The 12,402-nt window shown below is 45.5% G+C and overlaps 2 protein-coding genes across 2 annotated transcripts; both read right to left on the bottom strand.

The window, feature by feature from the left end:
- Positions 1-381: 381 nt before the first annotated feature.
- fbxl18 (F-box and leucine-rich repeat protein 18) lies at positions 382-6,335 on the bottom strand. The gene is made up of 7 exons (XM_085409420.1): positions 6,005-6,335; positions 5,105-5,302; positions 4,621-4,970; positions 4,082-4,217; positions 2,922-4,000; positions 735-953; positions 382-618 (listed from the first exon to the last, which is right to left on the bottom strand). The coding sequence occupies exons 1-7, from the start codon at positions 6,056-6,058 to the stop codon at positions 462-464; spliced, it is 2,193 nt and encodes a 730-aa protein (XP_085265546.1). The 5' UTR covers positions 6,059-6,335; the 3' UTR covers positions 382-461.
- A 1,828-nt stretch (positions 6,336-8,163) lies between these two features.
- LOC146667743 (actin, cytoplasmic 2) lies at positions 8,164-11,813 on the bottom strand. The gene is made up of 7 exons (XM_085409419.1): positions 11,685-11,813; positions 10,548-10,673; positions 10,219-10,458; positions 9,473-9,719; positions 9,197-9,388; positions 8,919-9,100; positions 8,164-8,831 (listed from the first exon to the last, which is right to left on the bottom strand). The coding sequence occupies exons 2-7, from the start codon at positions 10,668-10,670 to the stop codon at positions 8,688-8,690; spliced, it is 1,128 nt and encodes a 375-aa protein (XP_085265545.1). The 5' UTR covers positions 10,671-10,673; positions 11,685-11,813; the 3' UTR covers positions 8,164-8,687.
- Positions 11,814-12,402: the final 589 nt, after the last annotated feature.

Raw genomic sequence — 12,402 nt, 5'->3', positions numbered from 1 at the left:
TAAATAAAAATAACAGCCTGCCATGAATGGAAGAGCAGCACACAAGGGAAGGATTAAAAATTATTTATACAGACTTTATTATGATATTTGGTACAAAGTTTAAAATACAAAATGCATCCTAAAATCCATTTTGGCACTTCATTTTAAAGGAACTGTAATGATTTGTGATAGAGAAGCCACAACCGTCACAGAGCCGCAGTACATCTGAAACATCCTGGAACGAACCGTGAGCCTGAGTGAGTCTATTTCCCTTGGAAAGATGATCACCGGTGTAAATGTAAACAATCGTGGAGCACACAAACAGAAATGATGGTGCTGATGACATTCAGTCTCAGCATCATTTGTGGATTTTATTTCGTGCAAGAGGAGGAAAAAAAAAAAAAAAAAAAAAAAAAAAAAAAAAAAAAATGATGAGCACCTCAACTGCTGAGCACCAATCACACTAAAGCATCCTGATGAGGTCACAATGGTGATAAATGTGGTGGTTGAGCCACGTGGCTCTGAAACAAAGTGATCCGGTCCAGCAGTGTTAATGGGATATCTCTGATGACTGAGGGTAGGTCTTCGTGTTGTAACGGATAGATGACCACACTGAGTGCCGGGCGCTCTGCTGAGAACCTTAAGGAGGAAAAAAAAAAGCCAGAAAATACACAAAACGAGTGAAAAGACCCCACAGGTAAAACTTTCGACAGAATATGCCCCCTAGCTTTAAATACATGAACACAGTCACCAACCTGTCCAGCAGAGCTTTCTGCAGCGTGCGACACATCACTAAGGTGCCACCCATGAACATGTGGCACATGACGACATGGCAGCACCGCTCCATGAAAGTTTCTGTGGCTGATGGGTCAAAAGTGCCACAGCGTGAAATAAGGCAGACGCGCTGCAGTCGGGAGCAGCAGGACAAAGCCTCGAAGAACGACGCATTCGCATTCAGGTAGGGCTGCTCCAACCTAAGAAACAGATGCACGTGGTTAGTTATGCATCCATCCATCTTCATCCGCTTTATCCGGGGCCGGGTCGCAGGGGAAGCAGCCTAAGCAGAGAAGCCCAGACCTCCCTCTCGCGAGCCACCTCCTCTAGCTTATCCGGGGGAACACCAAGGCATTCCCAGGCCTAATCTCTCCAGCGTGTCCTGGGTCTGCCCCGGGGCCTCCTCCTTGTGGGACATGCCCGGAACACCTCACCCAGGAGGCGCCCAGGAGGCATCCTTGTCAGATGCCCGAACCACTTCAGCCGACTCCTTTCGATGTGGAGGAGCAGCGGCTCTACTCTCCCAGATGGCTGAACGTCTCATCCCATCTCTAAGGGAGAGGCCAGCCACCCTTCGGAGGAAGCTCATTTCTGCCGCTTGTATCCGCGATCTCGTTCTTTCGGTCACTACCCACAGCTCATGCCCATAGGTGAGGGTAGGGATGTAGATCGACCGGTAAATTGAGGGCTTCGCTTTTATACTCAGCTCTCGCTTCACCATGATGGACCGGTGCAGCGTCCGCATCACTGCAGCCGCAGCCCCAATCCGTCTGTCGATCTCCGGCTCCCTTCTCCCAACACTCACGAACAAGACCCCGAGATACTTGAACTCCTCCACTTGGGGCAGGAACTCCTCCCCGACCCGGAGTGGGCACTCCACCCCTTTTCGGCTGAGACCCAGGCCTCAGATGTGGAGGTGCTGATCCTCATTCCCGCTGCTTCACACTCAGCTGCGAACCGTTCCAGTGCGAGCTGGAGGCCCTCACCCGATGAAGCCAACAGAACCACATCATCCGCAAAAAGCAGAGATGAGATTCTGAGGCCACCAAAGTGAAAGCCCTCCGCCACTTGGCTGCACCTAGAAATCCTGTCCATAAAAATTATGAACAGAATCGGTGACAAAGGGCAGCCCTGGCGGAGCCCATCACCCACCGGGAACGAGTCCGACTTATTGCCGGCAATGCGAACCAAGCTCTTGCAACGGTTGTATAGGGATCGAATGGCCCGTAGCAATGGGCCAGACACCCCATACTCCCGCAGCACCTCCCACAGGACACCCTGAGGGACACGGTCGAATGCCTTCTCCAAGTCCACAAAACGCATGTAGACTGGTTGGGCAAACTCCCATGCGCCCTCAAGTATCCTTGAGAGGATAAAGAGCTGGTTGGTTATATAAAGACAAAAATCTGAACAGACATGTCTTCAGTCAGAATTAAAAGTAGAAACAGTCTGAGATTTGTCCCAGTTCAGAGTAAAATAAAGAGCAGGAGTGGGGAACTCCAGGCCTTGAGGGCCGGTGTCCTGCAGATTTTAGATCTCACCCTGGGTCAACACACCTGAATCAAATGATTAGTTCATTACCAGACCTCTGGAGAAATTCAACACATGTTAAGGAGGCAAGTTAGCCATTTGAATCAGCTGTTTTGGATCAAGGACACATCTAAAACCTGCAGGACGCTGGCCCTTGAGGCCTGGAGTTGCCCACCCCTGATATAGACCAATTGGACAACTGGAAAGTGAAAATCCTATTTGTTTAAAAGCCTCTCAAAACCAAAACATAATTCACAAATTACACTTTACAGGTAATTAACATTAAATGCTTTGATTGAAGAGAGTCAAGGGCAGGTCAATTTGGTCAACTTTAAAATGTTGGGCAAATTTTATTTCCTTAATGTTTTTTTTCTCCAAATTAACAGAAAAAACTGAGCCAACTGTCTGCTGGACAGTCATACAGGTTAGTGCTTCTTAGATGAGATCCTCTCATTTGCATATATGAACCTAATAGTCTATAGGGGGCAAAAAGAAAGATAAATACGAATAATATTTAAGTGATGTTAATGTTCTTGCTTCAGGTGTATGAAATCAGACAGTTTTAAAGCACATTTTCATACTATGAGCATACTTCATACTATTATATAAACAAAGCGAACACAAAGTCATCTTCTTACCTGAGCTCCTGTAGCTGCGTGCACTGTTTAAGTGTGTCCAGCAAGGCAGCGGTGTAGTTCATGGTTTTCAGCGAACCCAGATTGGCGAGGGATAATACTCGCAGGTCTCTGCACTGCTTTGCCAGCTGTACCAGTCCCGTTCCCCTAAGAACTCCAGGAAGACCAGCCAGAGTCAGGCGACGCAATTGAGGCAAAGCCTCAAGCACCGCCAAATGTGCGTCTCCAATTCCTCGTGCCCAAGCGCACATGCCACGAGGCTCCACGCTTGCACGAGTGCACGGCTCAAGCCGAGGCAGTGTGGAAGCAAAGCCTGGACCGATAAGCTCAAAGGTCTCTAAAAAAAGGCAGCCAGCTAACAGCAAAGCGAGCCCCGATGTGCTGTCCCCTGACACAGAGGACTCTGAGGCAGGCTTGTAATTCTGGAGGCCCACACGAGGAACCTTCTTCAATCCCTGGAAAAGCGGAGAGAGATGAGTGTTCTGCATTTGCGTGTGATTTGTATTTAAACCGTCTGACAGGGCGCAGGCAGGGAGAGTGAGAGACAGCAGGTGTCTGAATTTGGCCAAGCTGGCACACAGGTGGGTTTCCCCTTCCAGCCCAGGTGAGTTTTCATGATGATAATGTGTGTGCATCAAGTTTAGGTATTTAATGTTGGAACAGCTGTCTGCCAGCTGGCTCATTGTCCCAGCAGCCAGCTGATCTTCCACAATCCTGCACTCCGAGTAAGGAACGTGGTTGATCCCGCTCAGATTCAGACTAACCAGCTGCGTGGCGTCTCTTACACCACTGTTCAACAGCGACTGGAACACCTGTGGCCACAATGCCGGGCATCGGCTGAAGCTAAGGTGTTTGGGGCTGTTTCCTTCCAGAGCTTGCTTGAGCGATGCAGAGTCCAGCCATGACCGAGGGAGCTGCAGGGCAACCAGGTCGCCCCGCTCACCCAAGCTCTGAGCCACTGAGGGAGCAGCAGGCCAGGGAGCCGGGTTTGGGCCGGGGATGGACACAAGGAAAACTCTGAGATGCTTCGGAACGTTAACGCTGAACACTGCCAGGTATAGGAGGAGCAGGGTCTGGTTTACCTAAGAACATGACAACACAAGCGCGTTAATTAAAGCCCATATAGGAACAGGTTTCATGGACATAAGCCCCAACACACTCACCTCTCCTGGAGCCAGCCTGGCAGTGAACTCCTCAAGCTGTTTGTAATGTGGCACGCTGCTCTGACCGACCATTAACTGACAGCAAACGCCGACACCCTCTTTGGTCACATCTGGGATGTCAAACTGCAACATCAGCCTACGGTGCAACGACAAGCAAATGCACACAACACTGTATCATTTAAATATCATACATTTTTGTTTTTTAAGCCAAAGACACAGCTGTCACATAATTTACAAATGACAGCCATTTTATAGGCTATTTATAGATTTTTTAATTAGACATGTTCCCTCGTTATGTCATGAAAATTAAGCAGATCAAAGAAAAATCAAAGTAAACCTATCAGAGAGTGGCTGGATTAAAGGACTGGCAGAAAACCTCAAGGAAACGCAGTATGGTGGTCCAGAGAGCCAAAACCTATAAAAACTGACATTGTCCAAATATTTCTAGACTTTGAAGAGGGCCGCTCCTAAGCATTTGAAAGGGGTTTAGGGAGGGAAGGGATCAAAAAACACAGTTGGGTCAGGGCCAACATCCTTACTTGCGGAGTTGGGCACAGCATGGCACTACACCGTAGCTTGGTGTCAACAGCATCTGCCTAAGCTCTGACAGGCGGCTCAGTGCATCCACTGCCTCTGAGCTGAGCTGAGCAGAGTTGAAACCTGGTGCCACGTCAAAAGCGAGGGATTTGAGGAAAGCGAGGGAGGAGAGGAGACGGGACAGGCGAAGTGAAGTGATGCGACAACCGGTGACATCTAGGTGCGTCACTCCTCTGCAGCGTGCGATGTGCTCCATGGTGGAGCCAGATAGCCAGTAGCAGCCATTCAGGCTCAGAGACTGCACATGATTGGCCAGCTGCTTTAGTATGCGTCGAACCAATGCGTCATCAGCCTGGAGAGAAATAAAGAACAGAGTCTATTTAATGTTTCATTAGAATACAACTTGCTGTTACAGAGGCATTTTCTTTTTTTAAAATACATGGAAAGTTGTACACATACATGAACTTGAATATTGCAGTAAGTTACCCAATAATCCTCAGACAGGCTGACATGTGTGAGCAGGGTCTTGTCATGGCACAGCGTGTTAAGCTTCTGGCAGACATTTGCCACATTCAGCAGCAGGTCACACACTGGAATATGGCGCAGGATGCATAGCAGGATTTCATCAGACAAATCTGACATCCCCACGGACGAAGAAGACAAGGTATCCTCATCGCACACAGCCTGAACCAGACAGCACACAGTGTCAGTGACAGGCGCTTTTAGGCCATTTGGAGAATATTAGAAAATTAGTCAATTAAATTCCTCTAGAAGGAATTTAATTGACAATATAATTTATACCATGACAGTATTATTTTATGTAGCTGTTGTACAGCTCTCCTTTTAATGTGTCCTGTTTTATTGTCATTTTTGTACGTTTTTTTTTTAAAACATTAATATCAGGTATGTGTTAAGTATTCAATTTACTCGATCAGAAACAATCATTTCTCCATGGTTTATCTTTATTCATGAAGTATGACCCCCACTATAGCTGAAGCATTATTTAGCAGAAACAAAATAAAAATGAAACATTTTTAATAGAAAATGGCAATAGTGGTCCCTGTGCTCCAGGTTATTTTTTTATTTGATAATACCACTTCGGGACAATACAACCTTTTAATGGTTTTAGTACCAGGGCGTTTGAGCTTAGCAGGTTTTCTCGATAAAACAAAACAAACAAACCCACACGCGCACACACCAAAACGCACTTATTTCCAACACACTGCCGACGCCGGTAAACCAAACTCGGGATTAAAAAAAATAATTGTGTAAAGTGTTTGGAGCATAACCTTACCTGACCGGCGTTAACATTTTGTCGCTAACGTTACTTTGAGCTGACCTGCTCAGCAGCACCGCTAACTAACTGTGAACGCCGTCTTCACCAACCTGTAAAATCTGGTAATCCATGCCGTCTGAAACTCCGCACACATCCCCACTCATGTTTTTAAAAAAGGCTCATCCACCCAGCTGGAGCTTCATGTTCCGTGAATCTGCTGCGTGAAACCACAGGCGGCTGAACGTTTGTGTTACCGTTAGCTGCACGGACGATATATGCTGTCGCACGTGTCGGACATCTTTTTGCGACGGACACACTTCCTGCTGGTTCAATTTACACAATAAAATACAAATTATTTTGTAAAAGTTATTAAATAAAGTTTTGTATTTTTTTTAATAGATGCTATTAGATAGATATAAAAAAATATACAGGGCGATAACAGAGCTGTCTTCTTTTGCTGGCTGTTCCCTTTAGGGGTCACTACAGTGAATCAGGGCCACTGTCCTTCAGGTTTTAGATGTGTCCTTGATCCAACACAGCTGATTTAAATGGCTAAATGACCTCCTCAACATGTCATGAAGTTCTCCAGAGGCCTGGTAATGAACTAATCATTTGATTCAGGTGTGTTGACCCAGGGTGAGATCTAAAACCTGCAGGACACCGGCCCTCAAGGCCTGGAGTTGCCCACCACTGCCCTAGAGGTAACATATACCAGACGAGACAGCAGGATCTTGCTGTCCACAGTATCAAAGGCAGCAAACAGGTTTAGAAGAACTAAAATGGCAGGGCTGCCAGAGTCAGCAGTTAAAAGCAGATCATTAAGAACTCTCAAAAAAGCCATCTCTGTAATGTGACCTGACACTGACTGAAACTTTCCCCACATACTCTGTTTGCTTAAAAACATTTTTTTCCAAGGACCTTAGACAGAAATGGTAATTTAGAAATAGGTCTGTAGTTAGAAAAAACAGCAGGGTCCAGGTTCTTCTTTTTAATAAGAGGCTGCACAACAGCATGTTTAAAGGCAGCTGGAATACAACCAGATGTAAGGGAACTGTTTATGAGAGGAATAGCTGGTTCCACTGAATCAAAAGCCTCTCGAGAAGACAGTCTGAGGGAGAATTCAAAAGTCTCATATGCTAAACCAGTCACAAATCACCAGTCACCAGTCCTGTTTTCATACATGCCCCACCCTCACATATTACTTCTCCTGCACTCCTGACTTTGGCATGCAGACTGATAAGAGAGTTATGCAGGATTTATTGAATATTCACAAATCTAAAGTATTGGTAAGACAAATGTATGCCAGCTTTAGTGTTAAACAGAAAGATAGTAAAGTTTCAGTGCAGCAGTCTTTATATTTCCTAATGTATAGAACTATATAACATCTTATATATTTTCTAAAGTCATTAATGTAAAAAAAGCTGATTATTGTTTCCCATAATCAGTTATTCACATGATGGCACTATAAAGAAAATTTTTGTAGTAAAGTTATACTCCTCAAAATCCATCTTCAGTATTTAGCCTGCCATGAAGGCTGATGACTGTAAGATTTGCTGTTTAACTCTTGACAGCAGTCAGACTGAAATGTGTGTTAAATTCTTTTTTTTTTTTTTAAACTGATTAAAGAAAAATCTTGAGAAAAGAATCTACAGAATTCACATAATACAGTGTTTGGATGGAGGCTTTGATGCATCAGTGTTTGTTGCATGTGCAGCACCTTATACTGACATGCAAACAGTAGCCAAATGGGCTCCAGCCATCAATGCCATTCACGCCAAATGCTTATCCCATTTCTTAATTTAGACATCCTTGATTCCTTTCCTCACATGACCCCCCAAGTCCTTCCTACGAGCTGCAAGCTGAAGTGTTGTTAAGACAAAAGCAGGCTTTGGTTCTTGGATTTGTCATTTAAGACACTTGTTTCAGTCATATTTTTGCCAAGATTAACATGAGACAGGTGTAGCTTATTGTTACAGCACACAACTACATTTATGACACTGAAGTCACAAGTGTTGCCCCTGAAATTAAGGGTGCAGAGTTCATCTTTTATTAAATTTTAATGTGCAAACTGAACCTACTATCCACTATGGTTTAACTTCCAGGTGTCACACTTCTTGACTTTTGCCATTTATACCAGCAAAGCCTCTGTCTCTTCCAGGTGCATTTTACTAAGTCTTACATAAGCTGAAACAACTTTCCCAGAGTGCAGTTTGAGGCCAAATGATGAATAGGTTACTTTGATGCATTCAACATAAAGACAAAATCAGACTTGAGTCAGACATGTGCGCTTTATTGGGTTGTTGTGTACACCAGAGGCTTAAAGCCCTATGCACAAACCTTCATACACCTCAATACAAGGTACAAGCCTTGTCTTTTGCATGATGACAAAAACAAACTGGACCAAGTATCATTTAAGGCTGAAAGTACAAAAACAAAACAAGTTTCAGATTACATAATTTACATATTAAGCAATACTACAGTTCTGATGGGCAGCGAGCCCACCAGAGAATAAACCTTCATAGAGGCAAATAAGGTGGTGAACAAAGACAACTGGAATGACCTACACAAACACGACAATGGATATCATGTTTCTCACACATTCACACCGCCTGGGATGCTCCGTACTTCCTGCAGAGTTTCTCCCCATCAGGGGGCATGGTGCCATAGCCAGAGTGATGAGGGAAAATGGAAGAGGTGTAGGCTCAGCATACACCAGTGTGGTGGTGTAGGCATGTATGCTGAGCTAGTTTGGGTTTGTAGCAGTGTGTTTTGGTGGGGGTGGGGACAGTCTGTTTAGAAGCACTTTCTGTGGACGATGCTGGGGCCGGACTCATCGTACTCCTGCTTGCTGATCCACATCTGCTGGAAGGTGGACAGAGAAGCCAGGATGGAGCCTCCAATCCATACAGAGTACTTCCTCTCTGGGGGAGCAATAATCTGCAAGGGCAGAAGTAGAGTTGTCAGCAATGAATACAGTCCATTTATTATAAACTTATAATAAAACAGACAGAACAAGAATTTTACCTTGATCTTCATGGTGGTGGGTGCCAGTGAAGTGATCTCCTTCTGCATGCGGTCAGCAATGCCAGGGTACATGGTGGTACCTCCAGACAGCACAGTGTTGGCGTACAGGTCCTTACGGATGTCAACGTCACACTTCATGATGCTGTTAAAGGTAGTTTCATGGATACCACAAGACTCCATACCTGTGGAGAGTTGGAAAGTTTGGGGTTAAGGTTAGCCTTGCAAAGGACTACTTTTTACAAATCACAGAAATCTGTCTTAAAGCTGATGCTGCTTACCAAGGAATGAGGGCTGGAAGAGAGCCTCTGGGCAACGGAACCTCTCATTCCCAATAGTGATGACCTGTCCATCAGGCAGCTCATAGCTCTTCTCCAGGGATGAAGAGGAGGCAGCAGTTCCCATCTCCTGCTCAAAGTCCAGGGCAACATAGCACAGCTTCTCCTTGATGTCACGCACAATCTCACGCTCAGCTGTGAGACAAGAAAACATTACAGTTAAGATAAGAAAACCCTGAAAGCCTCACATCATGTCTCAAAAACCATCCTCATGCTCACCTGTGGTAGTGAAGCTGTAGCCCCTCTCAGTCAGGATTTTCATGAGGTAGTCTGTGAGGTCCCTGCCAGCCAGGTCCAACCTGAGGATGGCATGGGGCAGAGCGTAGCCTTCATAGATGGGCACAGTGTGGGTCACACCATCACCTGAGTCCATGACAATACCAGTTGTACGACCAGAGGCGTACAGGGACAGCACTGCCTGGATGGCCACATACATGGCAGGAGTGTTGAAGGTCTCAAACATGATCTGCAAGAACAGCAGGAGAAAAGAGATGATCAGTGAAACTAAGAGTCAGAGTAATCTGAAATAAGTTTCTATGTGTTAGTTCAATTGTACAGAAAGAACAGCACACTGGGTTGAGTATTATGCCAACTACAATAGAAAACTGCTTTGTTACACTGACTCTAAAAGTTAAAGTGCAGAAAACTGCTCTATCATCCATTGCTTCATGCAGACACCCGTGTAGTTAAACACAAGTCTCAGTCTAATTTATAAACAGCAGTGCCCATGCTGCAGCTCATTCCTGATGCATCACAGTGCAGAGATAGAAACCTGAAGCATCTGCAGAGCTGAAAAGATCAGTCGAGGGCAGAGGAAACCTGGAGGGTTGAAGGAGGATGAGGAAAGACAGATTGAGCAGGGGAAGAAACACCCGAGTGGCAACATAGTTTCCTGTTGTTGGGCACTGCAGCTCAACAGTTTCCTGACTTAGGGGGAAGTTCGTCAAGGTGTCAGCTCTTGTTACCTGCGTCATCTTTTCCCTGTTGGCCTTGGGGTTCAGGGGGGCCTCTGTGAGCAAGACTGGATGCTCCTCAGGGGCAACTCTCAGCTCATTGTAGAAGGTGTGATGCCAGATCTTCTCCATGTCATCCCAGTTGGTGACAATTCCGTGCTCAATGGGGTACTTGAGGGTCAGGATTCCTCTTTTGCTCTGTGCCTCGTCACCAACATAGCTGTCTTTCTGGCCCATACCAACCATTACACCCTAGGAATGCAAAGAGCAGTGCGATTATGAGAAGGTCAGCAGTTATGAAAAGGTTACAAGGTATGTGAGGTTTATTAAGGAATATGTACCTGATGCCTGGGGCGTCCAACAATGGAGGGGAACACAGCACGTGGAGCATCATCTCCTGCAAAGCCAGCTTTGCACATTCCAGATCCGTTGTCAACAACGAGGGCGGCAATTTCGTCTTCCATTTTCTGTATGAAGTAGTAACAGGAGGAAAGGATTTTTAATCCTAATGTTCAGCAGCAGTGTGCGATACATCTGGCAGACAGCCTGGATGAAGTCTTGCAGTTATTGAGAACGGACGCTGGATGTCGCAGTGGCGCAAGGTTGAGTCCTAATCCAGAGCTGAGAAACAAAGGCAGTTTCTCACTCGGGCTGGCCATGGCCATATAAGGCAAAAGTGAATGCAGCTTAGAGACTGCTGTAGACCGGCCCGGAAGCCGCCCCGCGTGTCGCTAAACCTCAAATGACACCGACAGGCGACCACTCCCTTCACCGAGCTCACCACAACCGTTAACCACACAGAAAACCCTTTAGCAGCTGAACGAACTTCTACAAATCACAGTTAAATCTGATATATCTGAACGTCGTGACTGACGCATTTGCAAGGTTACACGAACAAAAAGCCAACTTCGCACATTTATTTGAAGCAGACGCACCAGGATTTGCACATTAACTGATAGCTGCAGTGACACAGCAAAAACCTTTAATTTCAGAAGCTCTACTTACAAAATTAGTAAAGTCTCTATAAGCCTAATCCATCTAATCTGCATTTGCCTGGTCTGGTGTTTGAATGTTTGAAACCGGAGACACCAGAGCTGCAGACCTGCCACAGTGGATGCTTACATGTAAGCGAGAAGGTCAAGCTTTTTTCCTTTAACACGTAGTCTTGATTTGTCGGACTACAAAGTGATGACAGCATCGAGTGGCAAGGTTATTTCACACCCACTTAAACATAAGCGGCAACATGTCACCACATTTCTAAACCGAACCGTTACATGGTTAAAACTGTGGCGGTCAAAATAATAGGAACACTGTAAAGCCTAGCAAGTGGCTTCAGCTTGAAATGAGAAAACGACTTGGTTCGTAAGCTAAGGAGTGATATATATATAAAAAAAGAAAACACTCGCTGTTCAAAATGTTACATTAAAGCGTTAAAATGTGAGGAAGAAACTTCCACCGACATTCCGCAGTTGTCTTACCTGTGTGAGGGAGGGTTTTCGGTGTATGAGAACTGTGACTGAGCGCTACACTCCGGTAGGATGTAGTGTCTGAACTTGACTGCAATGAAGGCCAATAAAGTGGAGGATTTTTATGAGGGCTCGTGCTGCAGCCCCTCTCCATAAAAGGAGAACTTTCCGCACGGCGCCCGCTGATTGGTTCGGCTCCATCCACTGGGTGTGGCGCATGCAGATCATGGTTTGTGCGCTCTGACATAGCAGTGGGGGGACAAGTTCCACTAAACTAACCCATATACCTCCCTAAAAGTTATCAATCCGGGGTCGTTCAGTGTTCAGTAAACCTGCTGATTTTTTAAAACTGTCTGCCATAATGTGATAATAATACATAAGTGGGATACAGACTAGTGGATGACAAATCCCACAACCCCTGCTGCAAAGCACTGAATGGTCCCTGAGCATGTATTGGTTATTACTTTAATAGACTGAATTAATCCAGCCTATAGTTACGTCGTTTTTACATCCTCTACATTGTGACGGTGCCAGGATCATCCTGATTATAGCCTCAGTGATATAATATACCCATGAATGAGTGCTCTTAATTTTATTCACGGGGTCAGGGAATGCTTCAGAAGAGGATTTCACCATTCCATTTCCCATTTGTTTGCAGGATGCTTGTTTGTGGTGACAGGACTGGGGATGGTGTTTAATCTCAGGGTCACTGACAGCACGGTTAACCCTC

The sequence above is a fragment of the Rhamphochromis longiceps genome, linkage group LG6 (assembly GCF_057381845.1).
Source record: "Rhamphochromis longiceps isolate RC_006_pf linkage group LG6, R_longiceps_female_GT1.1, whole genome shotgun sequence".
NCBI classification, from domain to species: Eukaryota; Metazoa; Chordata; class Actinopteri; order Cichliformes; family Cichlidae; genus Rhamphochromis; species Rhamphochromis longiceps.
This window is presented reverse-complemented; position numbering and strand designations above follow the sequence as displayed.